The sequence below is a fragment of the Apodemus sylvaticus genome, chromosome 11 (assembly GCF_947179515.1).
Source record: "Apodemus sylvaticus chromosome 11, mApoSyl1.1, whole genome shotgun sequence".
In the NCBI taxonomy this organism is placed as follows: domain Eukaryota; kingdom Metazoa; phylum Chordata; class Mammalia; order Rodentia; family Muridae; genus Apodemus; species Apodemus sylvaticus.
Window position 1 is genome coordinate 77,379,998 of NC_067482.1, and position 23,499 is coordinate 77,403,496.

Below are 23,499 nucleotides of genomic sequence, written 5' to 3' on the forward strand. Positions count from 1 at the left end.
TTTATGTGAATTCATCAACTCAATGAACATTACCCTAGAAGGACACACACTGAAAGCCTTTAGGAATTACTCAAATACAGCTGAGCTGTGTGGTGTATGTAACTTAACCAGCCACAGGGCTTGGGAAACACAAGGTGACCGTGGTGATTTGAGAAGGCCACCATAGGTCCAGATCTGCCCGGGGAGAGTGGGGATGAAGACTGTTCTGGGCAGAGTTTCTCTTAGGCACCTTAGGCCTGCCAGATGTCTCAGTCCTTATCTGGCCCTTGCTTGCTGTGATCCAGGTCACAAGTTCCCTGTCCTCAAGAAACCTGGAGGAGGATATTAAAGGTCTGTAGCAGGTCAGGGCATGCAGCAGGTGAGGACATGCATTCTATTTGATCCTAGCCTCAGTTGGCTGGGCCTCTGAGCCTGTACAGGACTGGGCCCATAACCTGTGGTGGCCTGGCCTGACTCCTGGCGTGCCTAGCATCAGCCCCAGGAATACCCAGTGGCTTTCTAATGTCTTCTTTTAGGTCTTATTTCAGATGCTTTCAGAACTACTCCATTTTCTACATCAAGTAGCTGGACCTAACCCTGCAACCCTTTTTTCACTTTGTGTTGTTTGGGAACAAGGCTCTCTATGGATCACAGGCATATGGAATTACAGCCTATTCCTAGCCAAGTCAACAGGTAGTTTCATTTTGCTGCGCCTGGCCTCTAGCACCCAGGGAAGTGCTCCACCCCAGTCACACTCACCTACAGAGCCGCATGCCTGCACAGCAGCAGTGCCCAAGTGCACAAAAGTGCCTTCCAATCACACTGTAGGCCCAAAAATGAGACCACAAAGGACAGGGACTTGCCCACAGATACATTACCAGCAAAGGACAGGGGAAGCTGGGCATTGGTAGTGTCTGCCTTTAATTCCAGGGTTTGGAAGACAGAGGCAGAAGGATCTCTAGGAGTTTGAAGCCAAGAAAGAAAAAGAAAAAAGGCAGGGAGATGAAGGCTGGAGGCGCAGCGTCCCCATTTCGGAAATCTGAGAGCCACTAGAGCACTGCTTGTAGGCAATAGCGCAGGCCTTCGCTACCCAGCCGACACCCGTAGGTTAACGTCACACCCGGCGCGCGCCAGCTCACACAAGGGGGCGGGGCCGGCAGCGGCGCACAGTACCCGTAGGAGGAAAGTAAGGGGGGGGTAAGGGCGGGGTGCCACAAAGCCACGCCCACAACAAGCCGGGCAGTGACGTCGCCCGCCTAGCGGTGAGGCTGAGGGTTGATTGCTTGCGGCGGCTTCCGCGGATGGGTGCGCGAGCCGACGGCTGACGGCTCGGGGCGGTGGTAGCGGCGCGGCGACCAATGAGGGCGTCCGGAGGGGGCGGGGCGTCGGCTGCGGTTTTGTTCCGCGGTGGCTGGAGGTGCACCGTCCCCATGCGCGGAGCGCGGCCTGCGCGGCCGGCGCTCTGCCCCAGCTACGGAGCTCGGTGCTCACCCGCCGCGCGGAGAGTGCTCTGTGCCGTTGTTCGCCTGCTCATCGCTAAGAGCTCCAGCCACCGGAACGCCGAGTCCTTGCGCTGTGAGCCCGGAGTCTCCGCACGTCGGCCGGCGCCGCGCAGCCGCACGTCGAGAGCCGGGTGCATCTCCACAGCGCGCGGGACACCCTCTAGGGCCGGCCGGCGCCTCAGCACCTTAAGGTCCCCGCGCGCCCCAGGCCCAGCACTGCCCTCGTGTCCCGTGTCCCCGACATCCTAAGGTCCTCGGGGACCCAGCATCTCCAAAGAACCCTGGGCCCCAGCTTCCTAGAGTCCCCTGGGTCCCAGCTCCCCGAACTCGTGGCGAGTCCCGGGACCCCTCCAATTAGGCCAGGGCCTAAGCACCCCTGTTGTGCGCGCTCCTGCACGCCGGGCGGTAAGGCCTGCCCGCTGCGCCTGGGGCGCGCTGCCACTTGTTGAATCACTTTTCATGTCGACTTTGAGACCTGTTGTCGCCATTCTGAGCCTGTGGGCCTGGGAGCCCGCAGCTGTTGAGACTCAGTGATTGTTATTTTGTACTCAGGAAGCAGGAAGTTTGACGAGATACGATGATCCCTTAAGGGAATCCCAAGAGCAGAGCCTCCCCAACGACCTGTGGAAGGTGACTTGGAAGTGTATTCCGAAGCCACTTTTCTGCATAGACTGAGGGTGTGTAAGTCCCTTTAAGACTTCCTGTGTGGAGGATGGGATGTGCGGTGTTCACGATGTATTTTATCGCTCCAAACGGCTATATTGGTTTTGTACGTTGGATTTTATTTTCCCTTAGTCTTAATTACAGATCTGTGATATATCACTCCAAATTAAAATCACTGCTTATTTTTTTTTTTGCACCGCAAAGCATTTAATCATTAGATATATCTTTAATATGAATCTAAGCTTCTGTAGCTTTTTCTTTCTTCCTGGTGTTGGGACTCTAACCCTGGGCCTGGCACACCTACACCTCAAGCCCCACAGCTTAAGTTTATAATGATATCTCAACTTTGAGAATTTTGAAGATGTATTAGTTTGACTTCAAGAGTGTACTTTAGTTTTTACATTAAGAAATTTGACTTGTGCTTACTGATGCTGCTTCTTCAAATACATATTTGCTCATTTTAGGAAAGTGGGTCTTGGAAGGGAAGTTCAGCATCTCAGAAGGTGAGGATAGTTTTTCCAAATTCTGAATATTACTCCAAGATTAGAAAGAGTAGATCTTTATATGGGTTTGGTTAGTGCAGGACTGTATGTGGTAATTCTTTGAGATGATGCCTGGCACCTGGTTCCCCTCTTCTCTTTGTGTATTGGGCATAGCAAGCCTGGTCCCTTCACATGGTTTGATAAATGATTCTGCTGGCTGTCCCTGGAGCTTAGGTCTTGGTTCTGGAACTTTTTCCTCTGGTGTGCGAGGTTGTGATTTGGACTGGAGCCATACCAGCTTAGATGACCTTTCAGTTTTTCTTTTTGGCAACCATAGAAGAAAGACAGTTTGGTTGCTACTCTGAGACAGAAGATGATGAACAATCCTTTTTTCTTTTCTTGTTTTTTTTTTTAATTAAAGCATTTTTTTCATGGGTATGGATGAGTGTTTTGCCAGATTGTGTGTCTTCATCACATGCATGCTTGGTGTCCTTGGAGAGAAGAGGGTGTTGTTCCCACAGAACTAGAGTTACAGATGGTTATGAGACATCATGATTCCAAGGGATCTAACACAGGTCCTCTGCAAGAGTAGCCAGTGCTCTTAACCACTGAGCTATTTTATCCCTGTAGACCAAACTGTCCTTCTTTTTCTTTTGTTTTTGTTTTTGTTTTTTCGAGACAGGGTTTCTCTGTGTAGCCCTGGCTGTTCTGGAACTCATTCTGTAGACCAAGCTGGCCTCAAACTCAGAAATCCACCTGGCTCTGCTTCCCAAGTGCTGGGATTAAAGGCCTTCTTTTTATTTTTCCTTTTTTTTTTTTTTTTTTTTTTTTGGTTATTTCTCTGAGAACCATCTGCCTCTGCCTCTAGGGTGCTGGGACTAAAGGCAAGGACCATCACTGCCCAGCTTTCTTATTTTTTAAATAGTAGTTGTACTTTCAACTTCTAGTTATAGAGATTGTAGACACACACACACACACACACAAACATACACACATGCACAGGGTTCAGGAATATCAAGAACTCCAGTCTAAGAATGAACATGATTTTATTGGTATAAAGTAAATCCTTGGGTATTTTCCACTGGTGCTTTGGAAACACAATTTTTTTTTTTTTAAATTAAGGAAACCTTTACTTCCCAGGTGGTGATGGCAGACACCTTCAATGCCAGCACTTGGGAAGAAAAGGCAGGCAAAGACAGATCTCTGTGAGTTCTAGGCCAGCCTGGTGTACAGAGTAAATTCCAGGACAGCCAGGGCTATTCAAAGAAACTGTCTCAAAAAACAAAACAAAACAAAAAACTTTACTGTTTTTGAGACATGGTATCCCTATGTAGCAGAGGCTGGCCTGCAAATGGCGCCTCTTCCTTTCAGATGCTAGAATTCTGTGTATACACTATGTGTCTGGTAATGCTTTATTTTTGGGAGCAGTTTTAGGAAATTGAACTCTTTTGTTTCCTCCCCTTACTTAGTCTATGCTGTTATCAAGATCACTATTAGAGTGGCATATTACAGTTGATACTGGACTTTCTGTTTATGTCTCTTTAAAAAAAAAAAAGGTATCTATGTTTTGAGTGGTTTGCCTGGATGTATGTATGTGCACCATGTGTGTGTCAGATGCCTGCAGAGGTCAGAAGGGGATGCTGGGTTCTCTGGAACTGGAGTTGTGGATGATTTGGATCCAACATCTGGGTGCTGGAAATTGAACTCTGCTCCTCGGCAAGAGCAGCAAATACTCTTAGCTGCTGAGCCATATCTCTAGCCTACATGCTATTTCAGAGCACATGGACATGGCCAGTTATGTCATGTTACTTTGTTAATTTCTTCAGCTTCTCTCTGTAGATGATCCTGTGGTTTTATTTCTTCTCAAGCTGTTGGCTTTTTTTTTCCTTTCTTTTTTATTAGAACTAACTAGAATTTGTAGTATATTGAAAAAACGATGGTGAGGGGACATTTTTGCTTTAGTCTCAGTGCTTTCAGTTTTTGACTGTTAATTAGGGATGTTAGTTGTTGGGCTTGTTGTTGTAATTGTTGGTTGACTTTTTGTTAAGCAGAGTCTCATTTTTATCACGTTCTCATTGTAGTCTTGACTGGCCTAGAGCTCACTGTGTAGACCAGGATGACCTAGAATTTAGAGATCATCTATCTCCTAAGTGTGGGGGATTAGAGGCACCACCTCTTCTGCCCTCAGGCCCTCACAGCGTTTTGCTTTGTAGCTCTGGCTGTCTTGGAACTCATTCTGTAGACCAGGTTGGCATGGAACTGGAGATTCACTTGCCTCTGCCTCTTGAGTTCTGGGTTTAAAGGTGTGTGCCACCACTGCCCCCTGGCTGTCTTTTTGTGTTTTTAATGGGGACTTTGTTGCATAGGCATGATAGAAGCAAGGACAACCATATTAAATGGGATTGGACACAAAGACAGTGACCTCATGCTGACAGTCTCCATGTAGCCACCCGGATCTTGAGCATGACTCTCTCGTGCACATGGACATGACTAGTTCTCAAGGGCAGGGGTCTTGCTATCTACAATTGGACAAGACATTATCTAAAGAGAACTTAATATTGGAGTTTCTAATATTAAGTTATCTTATTTGCGGAAAAGATCTTAGCTGGTGAGGGAGATCACAGAGACTGCTTGTAAGCCCTGTTCTAACCTTATACTAATAACTTAGATAATAAGTTGGAAAACCTAAGTGAAAACCAAACTGTATATGTAAAGCATATTACACTGAATAGTGATAAGGAATACGATTTTATATTACTGGTTCTGGAGGCTGGGAAGTTCAGAATGAAGAAGTCAGTCAGCAGGGTAAACCACGTTCCCAAATGAAGCCTTGCCATTGCATCTTCTAGACGAAAGAAGGGTGCATTCCTCGTCTGCTGGGATTGAGGAAGGCTGTGTTGTCATGAGGCAGGAGGGAGAAGGCCGTGGCCTTACAAGGTTTAAGGAAGGAGGAAGGCTGCCCTTAACATGGTAGGAGGGAGAAAGCTTTGCCTTTAATATGAGAAAGAAGAGGCATGTCCTTCCTTTGTGCAATGGATGGAGAAGGCCATACCTTTACATGGTGTATAACCATGAAAAAACATGAAAACATGGAGGCCATGTTTTCACAGTGTGATGGAGACAGGAGGTTGTGTTCTCATGATAGAGAGCAGGGAGAAGGCCATACCCTTACTGTGGTAGGAGGGAGAAGACCACATCCCCACATGTGTTGGAGAGAGGAGCCCATGTTTTCATGTAGTGTGATAGATAGAGGGAGAAAGGCCATGTGTCTGTCTAGTGCAAGAGAGCGGGGCGGGGGGTGCTGTGCTCACATTAGGAAGGAAGGACAGAGTCATGTCATTTTGTGATCGAATGGAAGGAGAAGGCGTTGTCCTTATGTGGAAAAGGAGGGAAAGGTTGTGTTCTTATAAAAAAGAGGGGATGTTGTGTCCTTACGTAGTAGAGAAGACCTTGTATTTCTGGGGTAGGAGAGAAGGTTATGTCTCTTGTGGAAGAGGGGGAAAGACCATGTTCTTGTAGGATGGGAGGGAAGGGAGCCTACAGAAGGAGGTTCATTCCTCATGTGTTAGGAGGGAAAGAAAAGGCTGTGGTTTTAATAAGGCCCAAGAGAGATGTCACCTCATGCGCTGGAAAGCAGTAGGGTGAAAGAAGCAGAAGCCTCTTTGATTTCATTAGGGAAGAGCTCTCATGATGTAATAGCCCTGAAAAGGCCTGAGATATAGAAGGGACATCCAAATAGTAACACCCTTTTACACCCTCTTCCTTTTTGTCTTTTCCTTCTGGTACTAGGGAGTGGAACCCAGATCCTTGTGTGTGTTAGGCATCTGTTCCTGTGGGTTTTTGTTGTTTTTTGTTTCAATCTATTTATTTATCTGTCTGTCTCTATTTGTTTATTTAAAGATATGATTTTTCTGTGTAGCCCTGGCCGTCCTAGAACTCATTCTGTAGATTAGCCAGCCTTTGTGGACTCAGAGATCCTCTTGCCTCTGCGTCTCAAGTGCTGGGACTAATGGACTGCACCACTACCTGACTCTGCTTGTGTGTGTGTGTCTGTGTCTGTGTCCATCCGTCCATTCGTCTGTCTGTCTCTTTTTGTGTGTTTATCACAAATAGGTTGTTTGCTGCATTTTGTCAAATGCTTTTTGGCAGCTCTTGATCCCAAAATGTGATTTTTTTTTTCTTTTTTAGCTTGTGAGGGAGTGCATGAGTTGACTTTTACTCCTCTGCACTTTTACATAAACATCCTACTGTCCAAATCAACTAGTTACGGGCTTTCCAACTATCAGTATGTTGATTTTCTTTGTTGGGGGAGGTTTTGTCCTTTCTCCATTTTGTTTTGGAAATGCTTTCCAAAAAAGACTTGTTCAGTTTATCAGTAGACCAGCTTTGTGGCACCCCAGGCTTTGTCCCAGGCTTTCCAGAGTGAGCATGACATCTCAATGTAACATTTCTTAAAAGAGGACTGAGCCGCAGCTGATGAGTGACTGCCAGAGAAGGACAGCAGTCCAAGTTGGTAGCCTGAACTGCTTTTGTTTGCACGCCTGCGTGGCGCAGGAGATTCTAGCCTTCCTGGTTTCCTGCAGGGGTGGTGACTGGCCCTAGGAGAAGAACAGGTCATGGGCTCTGCTATGTGGATTAAGTGTCATTGTTTGGGCCACTGTGTCAGCATAACAGATTAACTCCACAACTGGTAGTTGGAAATAGTAATAATTGTTGATTTGTCCATGGCTGCTGGGGTGTGGAATCTATAGCAGCTTGGTGGGATAGCACCATGTGTAGGGTCTCAGGTTGATCAGGTGGTCTGGCTAGACCTCACATCCATACAGGGATTCCCTAGACTGTTGTCATGTCTCCTAGTGTGCTGTCTGTGGGATTTGTCTCTAAGAACCTGCAGATGGAGTACCCTTTTCACTTGAGTCTGTAACTGCCTAGCTTCTGACACTGTCAAGGTGGTAATACACTCTGCTTTTCCTGAGAGGAGTATAGGGATCTCAGCATGTTCAGTTCATAAGCCTCTGCTTCAGGCAACAGTCAGATTATTAGTTATTTTTCAAGTGCTCTACATTAAAATTATTGTGTGTGTGTGTGCGCACACGTGGTTTCTTTTAAATAGAGAAATGAGTTGATCGTAGTGGCACATGCCAATGAACCTAGCATTCTGGAGACAGAGGCATATAGGTCTCTGTGAGTTTGAGGTCAGCCTGATAGTTCCAGAACAGTCAGGGCTACACACAGAGAAAACTTGTCTTGAAAAACAAAAACCCACTCAGAAATATTGTTTTCATTTTAATCCCAGGTGTGAGGATATGGTGCTGCTTTGGGCTGTCTGCAGCAACTGATTGATTTGACTTGTGTTTTAGCAGAGGTGTGGTTTTTCCAGTGGCAGATAGTTTCTATAATTGCGTGACGTTTGAAATTCTGGGAACTTTTCAGAGGGTATATAAATGTTAGAGTCAGAAGAGGAGGTGGCTAGTTGTTGGTCATTCAGGGAGAGGAGGTGGTTAGTTTGTTAGTCATGTTTAAAGAAGAAATAAGTTAGATTCAGAGATATTTCTCTCCCTCCCCTCTATCCTTCTTTCTCTCTTACCTAGTGATAGGAAGTGAAACTGGGGGAGGAGGGGTGTGATAAAAGGAAAAAGAAGAACCCACAAAGTAGTAAAGACCTGCTATAGTGCAGGGATCAGTTGTCTATCATCTCAGTTCTAGGGAATCAAACTCAGGTTGTCAGGCTTGGAGGTAAGCCTTTTACTCGCTGAGCCATCTTGCTGGCCCTCCTACATTTTAGTTTTTAAAGATTTATCTGTATGTGTGAGAGCATTTTGCCTGCATGTCTGTATGTGCACCAGTTCCATACTTGGTGCCCTGAAGAGACCAGAAGAGGTTATTGGATCTCCTGGAACTGGCGTTATAGATAGTTGGGTAAACTGCCATGCAGGTGATTGGAATAGAACCCAGGTCCTTTGAAAGATTGGCAAATGCACTTAACTGCTGAGCCTGTCTCTCCAGTCCTGTATATCTCTTTATCTACCTATATCTATATCTAAATCTGTATTCATATCCATATCTATCTATATTTTAAGAAATAAAAATCTCTCTGTGTTGCTCAGGCTAGTTTCCAGTCACTATACTTGATACTTTTCCTGCCCCAGCCTCTTGAGTAGCTGAGATTACAGGTGTGTTCCATTGTGCTTAGCTTTCAGATGTTTTTTTGAGAGAAAACTAAAAAAAGAAAAAAAACTGAAAGCCTGGCATTGCTCTTGAATTTGGGGTGACTTTGGTTTAACAGAATCAGGTGGGCTTCTTTGTTAGAACTGCCTCAGGCCATTGTGCTTTTGTCTGTGGTGGGAGCAACGTGATACAGACAGTTCTCTGCTGGCCAGCTTTTGTGGTTTAGGCTCTAGGTTTTGTGCTTAAAGCAAGCTCTTTAAGCAGGACCTGACGTTTTTCTTCCTATGTAATATGGAATGGAGGAAATGGAGTAGCTTATCAAGCTTAGATTTGAACTTGGTGTCAAGGTCTGTGTTGGCTGGGTACCTGCTTTGAGCCTGCTGCTCAAAGGTGACTTTCTCCACCTGTCCATGCTATTTCCAGACTGGTCTGGAGCCTGGTTGTTCACACAGATCCTATTGTGCTGCAAATCCCTATTAAATTCCACATCAGGTGGCCTGCCTGTGGGAGTGCCAGGAGGATTCTTTCCATTCAAAGGAGTTGTAACTCTGAAAGCCTGAGACCCTCTGTAGTATGGTAGCAGTGGAGGCTTCCATCTCATGGTGTAAACAGAGAGCAGCATAACAAACATCAGAGGAAATTCCTGCCTGAAAGCCAAGAAGTCAGGGACCCTTAAGTCTGTAGACCGGGGAGTAGTGTGGAGAAGTAGTGTAGAAGAGTAGGTGATGGATAGGCAGAGAGGAGAGACAGACACAAAAGCAGCAGAGATGAGGAACCCAGGCATACTAGGTGTGTCTGTTGTCATGAATCAGAAAACTTAGAGGACAAAGCTGTGAATGGGCTCTAGAAAGCAGAACAGTGGCAGTCGGAAAGATTGGAGAAGTGGCAGGAGAGGTAGATGAGTTCAGGGCTCTGAATAGGACAGTCTGGGACTGTTTCCAGAGAAGCACTGAGGATACTCAGTAGCCACCAAGTATCTGAGGCCCCAGTGTACTTGGAAGATACCTGAAGTTCTTGCTCATTATTCTAACACTGGAGGGAAAAGATCCTGAAGCCAGACAGGAGCCAGAGGTGTAAGCTTCCTGGGAGCAGCCGCAAAGAACAGCTACATGTCTCAGGGGCACCATTCCCAGGAAGCTGCAAGATGAGGCCAGTCACAGTGGGTAAGAAAGACTGCTTCCCAAGACAACCCGGGAACATCTGTGAGTCAGTAGAAGTTAGCCTAAGAGCTTTATAATCCTGCTGGAGACTTGTGGGGGAGACTTTACTAGGCAGAGGCATTGTATTTGAAAACAGAAAGGACTTAGGGGCAGACCTCAATACGTAGTTTAATTGGACCGTTTTTCATAGGTAGTGTGGTGTTGAGAATAGTTTACTGAAAATGTTCAGAGAGAGCTGGCAAGATGGCTCAAGATGGGTTCACCTTCCAGTTTGATAACCCAAGTTCAAGCACCGGAACCCATGGTGTGGAGAGAGAACCAACGCCTGCAAGTTGTTTTTGATTCTTACACGTGCTGTGCGTACATACAAAATAAATACATTAAAACTTCATTTTATGTATGTGCTTTGCCTCTGTGTGCACGCATGCGCGCGCGCGCGCGTGTGTGTGTGTGTGTGTGTGTGTGTGTGTGTTTGTATGTGTGTGCGCGTGTGCGCGTGCATGCATGCGTGTACCACATATATTCATGATGTCTGAGGAGGCCAGAAAAGGGTGTCAGATTTGCTAGAACTGGAGTTCCACATGCTTGTAAGCTGCTATTGTGAGCCCTAGGAGCTGAACTCAGGTCCTCTCCAAGAGTAGCAAGTGCTCTTAACTGATAAACAATCTCCAGTTCCCAAATAAATAAGTAAATACGTAGATAAATGTTTAAAAAAATTTAAAGAATGTTCATAGCCAGGCATGGTGGCGCATGCCTATAAATCCCAGCACTTGGGAGGCAGAAGCAGGTGGATCTTGTGAGTTCAAGGCCAGGCTATACTCAGTCTCTAGAGTAAGTTTCCGGCCAGCTAGGGCTACATAGTGATCCTGCCTCATAAATAAAGTACACCCAGTCCTCAGAAGGGGTAGCAGGAGCCAGTACAGCAGAGCTGGTGGCTGGTGTAGAAAGTACAGTTATTGATATAGAGGCTGAGCCACTGGCATCAAGTGAGGATCCTAAGAGTCTGCAGCTTCTCACTGCTTGTGGGTATCAGTCCTAGGTCTGCACCATGTGATGTGTCTTGGCCATGGTAAGATAAAATATGACTTGTTATGGTTTAATGGACTATCCCCAATTTGTATGTGAAAGTCTTAACCCCAAGACCTCACAATTTCGAACTAAGTTTAGAAATGGGGTTGTTTTCATGGTTGGTTAAGTCACGCTGGGATGGGGTGGGCTCTGACTCCAGAGGACTGGAAGGTTTTATGCAAAGTGGGACATTGAACACAGAGATGAGGGAACATGGAGGTTGTGAGCCAGAATCCTGAACACATTCATAGAGCCTGGGGAGGGACTATTCATTCAGGTGGGACTTTTACTGCAACCAGAGGACACTGATAGTGTTGTCATTCAGTGTCCAGTCAACTCCATGTGATAAACTGAATTAAACAAAAATTAGAGAACCTACTTTGATGCTATTTTTGAGGGTAGTTCCCTAGGTAATGAGGTCTCTGCCATTGGTGGGGCTTAGCTGGTGGGCACTGTCCTGCCTTTGTAGAGTACCTGCTCAGGGTGTACCAGTCATGGTGCTGGCATGGCCATAGTTTGGGAAGGAGAAGAACTTGGGCTAGGGTGAGGATTTTGCTCTGTATCCTGGAGCCCTGGAAGAATGACTGAAGGAGTCTGGAGCACTAGCATCACTTGCTGAGGCCAGGCCCAGGGCTGCCACATAGGTCAAAGGAGGCCTGAGGAGTCAGTAGTCCCTGGCCTGGAAGGCGTGCCTGAGGAGCAGCAGGGAGCTGGGAGAGGGATAGCCAAGCCACAGGCTTACTTGTGAAACAGTTTTAGTGACTGTAAAGGGAAGGGACGCCAGCAGCCTGCAGCCTGTCCTTTGTGGCATGCTCACTATGTGAGCTGACATTCAGGAGGGGTGGGCGTGCAGCTGGATGTATTCCCCTGAGTGCCTGGGTTTGCCTGTGCTTCTCCTCAGCTCTCATCAGAGCACTGCCCCTCTGTCCTGGGGGCTGGTCAGTTCCATCATCTGAGCCAGGTTTCTCTGACTTGGCTGTGTCTTTCCTGTGTGTCTACCTTGGTATCTGTCTTGGCCTTTGTCCCCTCTTCTCTTGAGGGGCCTAAAAGTCTGACTAATGCTGTTAGATGACAAGAGATTACTGGCATTATTTTCTATTTTTATCAGTGACCTGGTATGTGGCAAGGTGTAGATATCTGGAAGTTCTGCATACTCCCCACAGAGGAGCTCCACTGTGGGCTGTGATCTCCTTGGTGTCCCCTCAAGCGTCTTGTGGGGTCTGTATGCCCCGGCGCTGGCTATGTTCCTTTACCTGTCAGTCTTACTTACCACCAGGGAGGCTTCTCTGATTGCACCTCTAAATAGGTCTTTTGAGCTATATCTCATTTTGTGTATTCTGGTTCCTGTAGTGGGAGATTCACTTGGCATTGTGGGTTGAATTTTACCCTCCCAAAACTACATTCAAGTTCTAACCTCTAGATCTATGAAGTGACCTTATCTGGAGATTGGGTCTTTGCAGGAAAGGCTGTTTTTTAAGTACCTGGTTAGTCCATTCCACATTTGTACTGCAGTTTGTTTTGCAGTCGTGGGGATAGAGTCAGGGTCTTGAGCATCTAGGGACAGGTGCTACCATAGTTTGGGATGGGAGGGAGCCACACCCTCATCCCATGAGCTGCTTTTGAGTTGCCCATCCTTGTGACTTGTGTTGCATACGTGCCTCCCTGAGCAGTTTCCAGCAGCCTCTTTGTTCCACATTTTAAACATCTGTGATTATGACAGGGTGACGTTCTATACTCATCCATTCCCCTACTAAGCAGTATGCAGAACTTCCAGATATCCACACCTTGCCACATACCAGGTCACTGATAAAAATAGAAAATAATGCCAGTAATCTCTTGTCATCTAACAGCATTAGTCAGACTTTGGATGTGGTCTCTTTGAGGGTCATTATTGCACATTTAGTACCCTTCAGCCTGGGCGGGCCTTGCTCTGCTCTTTCATGACCCAGCATTTATTTTAAAATTTCCCCGGGGGGGGTGTTATTTTTGTGTTAGGGGTGCTTTGCCAGCAATATTCTTGTACACATGTGTGTACATTGCTTGTAGAGCCAAAAGAGAACATCAAATCCTCTGGCCTGCAGTTTACAGAAGGTTGTGAGCTGCCCTATTAGTTCTGGGCATTGAATCCGGGGCCTCTGGAAAGAGCAGTCAGTGCTCTGAACTCCTGAAACATCTTTCTAGCCAGATGTACTGCTTCTAAAGAATCTGTCAGTTATTTTGTTGTTTGCCTCACTGGGTTCTCTGGCATTGTCCTGATTAAATGGAGTTTCTGAGTTTTTGTGAGGAGCCCCACTGTGGGCTGTGATCTCCTTGGTCTCCCCTCAAGAGTCTTGTGGGGTCTGTATGTCCCAGCGCTAGCTATGTCCCTTTGATCCTGTGGTTCAAGCTAGTTTTGTTCATTTTTTCCTTGTAATTAAATATCTTGTAAGAAGATAGTTGGAGACTTCATATATTCTATTGACTTTTAGAGTTCACAGATGATCCTTGATGGGGATTTGTTATGTAGGATATTTGTAAAATGGCAGATTTTGAAGTGTTTCTGTTATTGTTAATTCTGTTGGTAGTTGTAACTGTGCTATAGGGAAGAATTTCACTTATGTTGATTGATTTTTCTCAGATATTGACTCATTCAGGTAGATTTAGGACTTCTGTTTCATTTTGTGGGTTGGATTAAAAAAAGCCAAAACCCTTTTTTTTTTTAAAAAAAAAAAAGTTGCATTATACTTCCGTGGCCTTTCTACATTGATGTGTGTGCTTTGTGTGATGAGGTTACAACAAGATGTGTGAGGACCAGGGAGAAGGCTCAGGGGTTAAGAGTATTGTCTGCAGCTGGGCAGTGGAGCCTGCAGCTGGGCAGTGACAGCAGCAGTACGGTGACAACTGCAGCATACACCTTTTTTTTTTTAAAGATTTATTAATTATTATATGCAAGTACACTGTAGCTGTCTTCAGACACACCAGAAGAGTGCATCAGATATCTTTACGGATGGTTGTGAGCCACCATGTGGTTGCTGGGATTTGAACTCAGGACCTTCAGAAGAATAACCAGTGCTCTTAACTGCTGAGCCATCTCTCCAGCCCCTGTAGCATACAGCACTCTGGTGGCAGAGATAGGTGGGTCTCTGTGAGTTGGAGCCACTCTGGTCTACAGATTGAGTTCCAGGACAGCCAGGACCACATAGAGAAACCCTGTCTTGGACCAGTGGCTCCTCGTCCAGAGGAACTGGATCCAGTTCCCTGTGTTCGCATGGCATCTACTAACTGTCTGTAACTCCAGATCCAAGGGATCTGACACTCTTCTCTGGCCTCAATGGACACTGCACCATGCATGTAGTGCACAGGCATACATGCAGGCAAAATATCCACGCACATAAAACAAAAGTAAATCTTAAAATATGACAACAAGGTGTTTGAGAGTCCCTGTGGTGGCACGTGGGCTAGGATAGACCACTGTTATTACTCTTCTTGACAGAAGACCCTGCAGAGCCCTTGCCCTGCTAGGGCATGGCTCAGAGGTTGGGGTTTGGGGCCTTTCCCTTTGTTTGTTTGTTTATTTATTTATTTAGACTTATTTATTGTTATATGTAAGTACAGTAGCTGACTTCAGACACACCAGAAGAGGGTGTCAGATCTCATTACAGGTGGTTGTGAGCCACCATGTAGTTGCTGGGATTTGAACTCAGGACCTTTGGTAGAGCAATCAGTGCTCTTAACCACTGAGCCATCTCTCCAGCCCCGAGCCTTTCCCTTTAGATGAGCAGTGGGCCAGGCTGCCCGTGGCCCTGTGCCCCGCTGGCTCCGTCAGGCTTATGGAGGACCAGTACTTCTACGACATGGCTAGTTCAGATTTAGGTTCCATTATTTGAAAGAAAGAAAAGCAGGTTGACCCTGCTCTGCCTGCTGCTCCTCTCTGGTGTAAGCTGGAGAAGGTGTTCACTGTGCTTGGCTAGAGTGTACTAAATTCTGTTGCCTTTAGGCATTGTGGATAGGATTTCAGGTCAGAGAGACTAAACAGGAGTAGTATGTGAGTGGTGTGGTATATACCCCAGGTCGAACAGCCCCATGTGTTGGTGGTACCTTTTATTGAACTGAGCTCACTTAATGTGCCTGGGCTGGGTACCTGCTTCCTGCATCCACTAATGGAAACTCATCCAGGCTCTAGGCTAGCCAGTGTGTGCTCAGTATGCTGTTGGTGGCATGTGGCCCTGATCCTCATGCCTGCTACATGTCAACCTTGCCTTGTTCAGTCACATGCTGGCTTTTGAGCCTCTTGTTTCAAAGTCACAGAGGAAGTATTTGTTTTTTCTGTTGACAGAATGTATATATATTTTCAAGAATGAAAAGTTGGTGTTTGATCTTATTTGAGATCTTTCTGATATCTGTAAAAATACCCATGTGATTTTCTCCTGTTGACAGAGCCCTAGGTTTCGGTGCATTTTGTTTGCCAGCGTGATCCCTGCCAGGCCTGTGATGTTACTTCAGCAGGTGTGGGTGTTGTGGTCATACCCAATGATCTTTGGGCAAGCACTCCCAGGATTGCTCTCCTTTGGAATGCCTTACTGGGTGGAAGGAGGTGTGTTTTTGCTCATGAATACAGCCTGCAGAGGCCCTGAGATGGTTATGTTGGGCTGTGTAGGAGCTCTACTGTTTCTTCTGATTCATCTTGCGAGTAATGTGCTTGTTCTAGTGTGTTGCATGGTAGTGCCTCGTCATCTTGAGGCACCCTGACTCCTGGGGTGTTTCACATTTGTAGTTTTTCTTTTGCAGTGTGTGGTAGAACCCAGGTCTGCTTTTGCACTCTGAGCAAGTGTTCACCACTGAGCTCCACTCCCAGCTCCACATGTTGTTATCCCAGTTGCTGTGTTTTCCCACCCATTGTTTTGGGTATTTTGCTTTCTGATCTGGTAGCCCTTGGCTCACACAGCTGCAGTGAAACACTGAGAATCAGAGCTCCACAGGCACTGTAGGATGCAGCTGTAAAGGCTACAGATTGGCTTCCTGCATGCTCTTAGATGCTTACTTCCAGGACTGAAAAGCCAAGAGTCCATGGTCTCCCTTTTCACCATTACCACAGTGGTCCTAGTCCCTCGCCTCAGGCTGGACCTGGGGTAGTAGAGCTCTGTGTTTGCCTCTGGCACCCCACCCTTCATCTTTTGTAAAAAGAATCTCAGCTTCCAGGGCTGGAGTTAGGGAGCAGTTTGGTCACCTGGCCTCTGGGATGGAGCCCAGTGGCCTACGCTGGTGGATGCTGTTGTTTCTCCTCACATGTTCCTTGCCCTTGGGGACAGAGCCTGCCAAGGGCTTTCTTGATGCTTCAGGAGAGGCCTGAGAGGCTGGTTCTAACACTAAGCACCTTACCCTCTGATCTTTGCTAGAGCAGTGCTTCTCACCTGATGCTGTGACCCATTTCAGTTCCTTATGGTGTGGTGACCCCAACCACAGCAATATTTTCATTGCTACTTCATAACTAATTTTGCTACCGTTATGGTTAATAATGTAAATATCTGTTTTCTGATGGTCTTAGGTGACTGTCATGAAAGGGTTGTTCAACTCCCAAAGGGGTTATGACCCACAGAATGAGAACCACTAGTCTAGAAGATATTACTAGAGGTTTCAGGAAGGAACATACTTGGCTATCTTGGAATTAGGAAGGCATTTGTCAAAGAGGAATAGTAGGAACATTTTTAAAAACAGGATGTTGTGTATATAACAGAAATACGGATTGAAGTGTATGGTCATGCAGCAATTTCTCTTTACAGAGACAAAGGCCTGAAGAGTCTGGAAATGGGTCAACATCTTTAAATCAGAGCTATAGCCCTGAGTTTTAGCTCAACCTGATGGCTTGAGCCTGCAGACGTCCAGTGTTTTGGAAATCCAGTGCCCATAGATGTGGACTAAGGAGGAGCCCCGACCATGGTCACTCTCATCACGGAGAAGCTGCAGAACCAGAGTTTGGATGACCTTACCCGCAGGACCTGTGAGGCTGGCCCGGTGAGTCAGCTTGGGGGGTCAGAGGTGGCACAGCTCACTGTGCAGAGCCAAAGGCATGAGGCGCACACTGTAGGGTGGAAGCAGAGCTGAGCTGGGGGCATTGGACAGAAGTCAGTGTCTGTCACAATCATCACTACAACCCACATCAACCTCTAATGCAAAGCTGTCCTACACAGAATTCTGTGGCCTGCTTACCAGATCGGCCAGAGTAAGTTATCCTGTGATCCTGCTACCCCTCACCATGAACCTGTCTCAAGATTTGTCAACACAGATTCATTCACCTGCTTTAGCTTTAGGGAGTAGATCTTTTTATTTTTTATTTTTTAACCATGAAGTCAATTATTATTTATCTGTTTTATTAATTTATAATTAGTTTACTAGGTATGTTATTGTTTGAGACAGGCTTTCACAGTGTAACCATGGCTGGTGAGAAACTAGCTGTGTAGACTGGGCTGGACTAACTGCCTCTGCCTCCTGAGTACTGGGATATAGGCGTGTGCTATCACATCTGGTGGTTACCCATTTTTTTTTTAAAGATTTATTTATTATTATATCTAAGTACACTGTAGCTGTCTTCAGACACTCCAGAAGAGGGCATCAGATCTCTTTACGGATGGTTGTGAGCCACCATGTGGTTGCTAGGATCTGAACTCGGGACCTTCGGAAGAGCAGTCAGTGCTCTTACCCGCCGAGCCATCTCTCCAGCCCTGCCATTTTTAATGACTAATATTTGTAACTTACTACTTTTCGCCAGATTCACTTTAATGTTTTGTTTTTGTGCCATGGCTTGAAGCTAACACAGATACACTCTGAGTACAGCCAGGGATTCCAGAAACACAAAACAAAGAAACTATGTAGACAACTATTACATACTCTTCTTAAGGTTTTGTGTGTGATGTTGCCCAAGTTGGGCAGTGTTCATGCCCAGACTGCAGGCAGAAGTCATTCTGTATTTGGGTATTCTTCCCAATGCATTTTTCATAAAATTTACTCTTGGAAAAGTGATTCATTTTTCAAGCTATCCTAAACATAATTACATAATTAACAGTTTTCTTGTTTTTTTTTTTTTGTTTGTTTGTTTGTTTTGAGACAGAGTTTCTTTGCATAGCCTTGGCTGTTCTAGAACTTGGTCTATAGACCAGACTGGCTTTGAACTTAACTGCCTCTGCCTCCTGAGTGATGGGATTAAAGTGTGTGTCACCACCATCCTGCAGCAGTTTTCTAATAACAGAACTGATACAAGTTTTAAAAGTAAAATTTCAAAGAAATAAATTTTAATAATAACTAAAAGTCATTAAACATTGAGTGTTTCCGCTATAGCTGCGATGCTAATCTGGGTCATTTGTGCTGCCAGCTTGAGCCCCCATGTGCTGGCTGGGGACAACCTGTAATGGCAAAGTTCTTATACTTGGGCTACCAGAATGATTCAGCTTCTGAATCCCAAGGCAGCTGAGCTAGAGGATTCTTTATGCAAGGGACCTCACCCAGTCTTGGGGCTTTGTTGGGGACAGTGGCTGACGTCTGATATGATGGTCTCTGTCATTATGGCCTCACCATGTGTGCTTGGACCTATGCCTCTGGTCCCTCTCTAAAGCCAGTGTCCTCTAGTTCTCGCCTGATTCAGCAGGGCTGACTTTTCCCATCTCTGCTATCTGTGTTAATTGTATGTGGTCACATGGGCTCCTCTTTTCCTAAAATATATACCTGAACCTGAGGCACACCCACTTTTTCCCAGTTGCCTTTTTGTACTTGAAGAAGAATGAATAGTCTAGCTGTTTCAGAAAGACCTCGAAAAATGAGTGGTCATCCCTGACTCTCACTGCTACCTCAAGGGAAGAGAGGCACACATGGTTTATGACCATAGGTGGGGGATTGGTGAATGCGGTGGCCTAGTGTATTAATGCTGCCAGAGACACAGTGAGGATCTGCCGTGATTTGGAGTATATGTTGAGGATGGAAGGAGTGAGTGAGGGGTTTGGGGTAACAAGGAAGGAGTAGTTGACAGGTAGTGGGGTCCAGAGTATCTTTAGACAACAGGGAACAGAGGGACCTGAATTTTACATGTGTGTCTCAGTTGTGCATTGAGGCCTCTGATGCAGAGCTGGAAGAGCGTTCTAAAGAGGGGATAGGAGCCAGTGTAGCTGGAAGGCGTGGGCAGTGAGGGGTGTGGGAAGTGCTTTCCTGGCCAAGGGCTTGGTGGCCAGATCACATGTGATGCTGGTTGGTTTTGGTCAGCTTAACATAAGCCTGGACATATCTTGGAAGAAGTCATCTTAATTGAGAAAATAAAATTATAGGTATTTTCTTGACTACCGATTGATGGGAAGGGCACTGCTCATCCGGGACAGTACTGCCCTGTAAGACAGCAGGCTGAGCAAGCTGTGCAGAAGCAGCCAGTAAGCAGCATTCCTCTGTGGCCTCTGCTTTAGTTCCTGACTCTAGGTTTCTGCCCTGATTAAATTCTTTTCTTGGTTTCTCTCAATGGACTATGTTCAAGATATGTAAGTCAAACAAACCCTTTCTTCCCCAGGTTGCTTTTAGACAGGGCATTTTATCACAGTAGAAACCCCAAGACATATGCCTGGGTCCTGGGACTTGACTCTTAGGTGCCAAAGGCTTGAAGCAGAAGGAGCATGATTCAGATCAGGGTAGCAGTCCCCTCCAGCTATGGGAGAGGATAATGAGGCCAAGGGAAGCAGAGAGAGAAGCCATCCAAGACTACCACCATTAATGTTGGTCCAGGATAGAATTAAAGGCTGAGCTAGATGCCAGCGGAAGAGGAGAGTGGACTGTGTGATGTGGCTGAGCTGGGAACAAGCAGCGTGGAGCATCATGCTACTGTCCAGATGGATGCAGCACAGCTGATTGGTGCCCTGTGTGTCCCTAGTTATGCCCCTCAGTAAGACTGCTGTCTTAGCACACCCACATCTCCTAAGGAGGCTCAGCAACTGCCATGTCTCAAGGCCCTAGGATGTGGTCTAATAGAGAGGCTGATCCTTGCAAATGGATGCTCTCTGTACTCTGTCTCGCATCACACCCACTGTGCCTGTGTCCTTGGGCTGGTCATCCGTGCTCAACCAAAGCCCTGTAGATACCTGCTGTGAGTGTCTGTCTGTGCTGTGCCAGTCCTTGAATGTGCGCTGAGTACATCTTGTCAGATATAGATCCACAGCTCCTCAAGTTTTCTAGGAGCCATTTCTGTTTGGTAAGAAAATCCTGTCCTTCCCGGAGTGTGTTGTGTTCTCATGGTGGGTATATTCTTATGCACACTAGGGATGCAGGCCTGGGGGAGGAGGGCTATAAAAACAGTGCAGGTACTTACTGGCTCTCCAGAAGTGGTCAGACCTCAGCAGGACTGCTGGCTGGAGTGGCTGCCGGCCAGATGGAAGGTGAAACCAATATTCTGGCCCAAAACTGGGGCATTTGCAGGGCTTCGAAAGGTGTGGGTAGCTCTCTAATTATGCATGATGGTATTACAGCTTCCAACCTTGTGTAGTATCTATAAAGCAGTTTTCTCTTTCCATTTGAAACTGAGGTGGTCCCGTGCCCACAGAGCCCAGGCTGGTCATTCAGCTGTGTTAGGGGAAACATAATCCACTGCAGGGGAAGACCTGCCTGTCTGTTGACAGCCTGTCTGCTGTTGAAGGGGTACCCTTTTCTGAGCCTCAAACCCAACTTGTAATTTATTATTTATTTATTAGAATGGAGTTTTACCTAGCCAACCTGGCTTTGAACTTGCTATGTAGCCAAACTCCTAGTCCTTGTGTTTCCATTTCTGTGGAGTCCCAAGTGATGGATTAAGGCATGTGTCACTATACTTGTCTTTTTTTTTTTTTTTTTTTTGATTGATTGGTTGGCTGATTGATTGAACAGGGTCTTGCTAAGTAGCTTAAGTTTCTGGGTCTTGGAGTATTCCTCTTGCCTTGGTCTCTGTGAATATTGGTATTATAAATGTGTACCAAACACCTGGCTCTCTCTATGTGATGCAACAATAGTTTCCCAAAACCTGAGGTGCAGTTGGCATTTCCTGATAATCTCTGAGACTGCCAGTAGTTTATCTACCTTCCTGGAGGCAGGTCGCCCTGCTGTCGGGACCCTTCTCAGTACCGTGGCCGTTAGGCTAGGGCTTGGGTCCTGTACATGGACTGTCATGAGCAGTGAAGGGCTCTTAGGTCTTGGCTCAGCCTATTTTTCTTTTTAAGTTGTATTTATTTTTACTTTCCATGTATGAGTATTCTGCTTCAATGTATGTGCACCGTGTACCTGGTGCTCAAGGAGGCCAGAAGAGGGCGTCAGATTCCCTGGATGGCTGTGAGCGTCTGTGTTGGTGCTGGGGATTAAACTGGCATCCTCTGAAAGATCAGCCGATACTTGGAACTGCTGACCTGTCTCTCCTCCCTAGGTCTTTCTGAGAGTAACTATGGTGAGGTTTGAAAGACCTTAGCACAGGTCATCCAGAGGAAAGGGCCCGAGCTTCAGGAGTAACACGGGAAGCCCGCAGTGGCTCAGGATTGTGTCTGTCTGTTCAGCTGGACTTTGTTAGGTTTAAAAAAAGCTTGTTCTGAGCCAGTGACATGCTCAGTGGGTAGAGGTGTTGTTGCCAAGCCTGACAGTCTGAGTTTGATCACTTGGTGGAAGGAAATAACCAATTCCCATAAGTTGTTTCTCGTTTTAGCATGTTCACAGCCACTCCACACAAAATAAATGGTTTTTTAAAATGTTAATTCTTTTTAAGAAAATATATTTTCCAGAGATCAGTGCTTTTAATTTTAAACATCAGTGGAGCTGTTAGGGAGAAATAGCATTACTGTGGTAAACTCCTGAGTTTTCACGTGAGACTGAGACTTTTCTCTTGTCACTTTTAGTATTCTGCTGAGAAACTGAACAAAAGTGGCCATTTGTTCCCTTTGGAGATTGGCGGTAAGTGTCTCAGGGAGGGTCTTTCCAAGGCTGAAGCACTTGATGGTGGCACTGGGCCTTTGGCCAGGAGGGGGTCTTGGAGAAGGTTCAGGGCAGCCTTTGTGTGACCTCCATGTGGGGCAGGAGGATCATGAGCCACCACCCTCCCTGCTCACAGACCAGGAATCAAGGCTGCTGGCGCTGCTGTGGGAGGAAGCTGAGCACTGCTTTACCTCTGTGAGAGACAGGTCTACTTTGTGGCTTCCTTTAGCTCTCAGAGAACGGATGATGAGGTGGTCTCAGTTCTGGCTGCCATTGTGCGGGAGTTCACACTGGCTCAGTGAATACTCCCCCGTCCTGCCCGTGCTCACTTCCTCACACATCGATCTTTAGCAATTAGAGAGGATCGTGGTCCCTAAGTGTGGGGATAAATCCAAGCAAAGACCCTGGGGGTGGGGTTACTCTGTGCTGGTCTCGGCAGTTGGAAGACCTTACGTGGTAGAACCATGTCAGGCTCACCTTGCTGATGACCGGATTACTAAAGGATTGACAACCTTTTCACAAGCAGAGGAAGAGGAGAAGTCTGCGTGTGGTTCCCGCCTCTCCTGGCCTGTGCCCTCGCTCCCACTTGGCCCCTCCAGTCCTTCCTGCATATAAGACCACATTCAGCCTCAGTCCCTGCTCGGTTTCCAAGGGCTTCTTATGCACTCCTTTTTTCCCTTCTCCCCTCAGTCTCTTGTCTTACCTCTGTGCTGTCTCAGGTCACCCCAGGGCCCTTGGTGTACCTTTCCCAAGAGGTGACCTTGCCTGTTCTTACTGGTCTCTGTGGCCTGTACTCCAGTGTCTCTTAGCTTGTCAGTGGTTGGAAGCAACAGGCAGAAGCTGAATGACCTGTTGGATGCCCTCCCAGGATGTCAGAGCATCCTCTGGTCAGGTTATTGGCTATTTGAGCTTTATAGCTGGGCTGACTGCATTTGAAGACGCCCACATACCTGGATTTGCACTTCTGTGAGGGAGGGCTGGAGCGGGTGCCTGCCCTTACTGCCAACTAGAGGAACAGGAGCTAGGGCCATGGCAGCTCTGATGCACAGTCTGGGTGTCAAGTTGTCCTGAGTGGTCAGGCCGACCAGGGGGAGCTGGACTAGGCTGCACAGGTATGCGCAGTGCTCTCATGTGGGCTGTGTTCTGGGGAGCTAGATTCTTATGAGCTCCTAGGGGGTTGAATCTTGTGAGCTGTCATCTAGGCTCAGATGTCTTAAAGACGCCTCACCTTCCTCAACGGATTCAATGGAGGAGGCAGAGGAAGTACACTTTATGCTGCTCTCATAGCCTGTCCAGCAGGCAGATGTCGAGCCACGTCTGAGGCAGGGATTCACTGTATATCCCAGACACAGTAAAGCTCAAATGCTCATCAATCCTGCAGTTGCCTCCCAGGATCACAGGGGTGAGCCACTACACCCAGGTTCAGCTGAATCCTCTATCTGTAAGAAGATTTTGAGACTGGCTGGCCACTTGAGTCATTAAGAAATGAGGCTATTTCCAAGAAGTAGCTTTGTTTGGTTCTTAGCTCCCAAAGGTCTATCTTTA

General features: G+C 46.7%; 1 protein-coding gene across 4 annotated transcripts in view; it reads left to right on the forward strand.

Moving 5' to 3' along the window:
* The first annotated feature begins 1,371 nt into the window (after positions 1 to 1,371).
* The window catches only part of Fam53a (family with sequence similarity 53 member A), a 33,453-nt gene continuing 11,325 nt past the window's right edge, over positions 1,372 to 23,499 (forward strand). The window contains exons 1-4 of one of the 4 annotated variants that reach the window (XM_052198504.1): positions 1,372 to 1,672; positions 2,034 to 2,158; positions 16,782 to 17,013; positions 21,879 to 21,933. In XM_052198504.1, the coding sequence (XP_052054464.1) occupies positions 16,936 to 17,013; positions 21,879 to 21,933 (133 nt within the window). In that variant the 5' untranslated portion in view covers positions 1,372 to 1,672; positions 2,034 to 2,158; positions 16,782 to 16,935. Of the gene's footprint in view, positions 2,163 to 16,781; positions 17,014 to 21,878; positions 21,934 to 23,499 lie in introns of all 4 variants that reach the window. The other 3 variants (XM_052198506.1, XM_052198503.1, XM_052198507.1) reach the window with 3 other exon arrangements.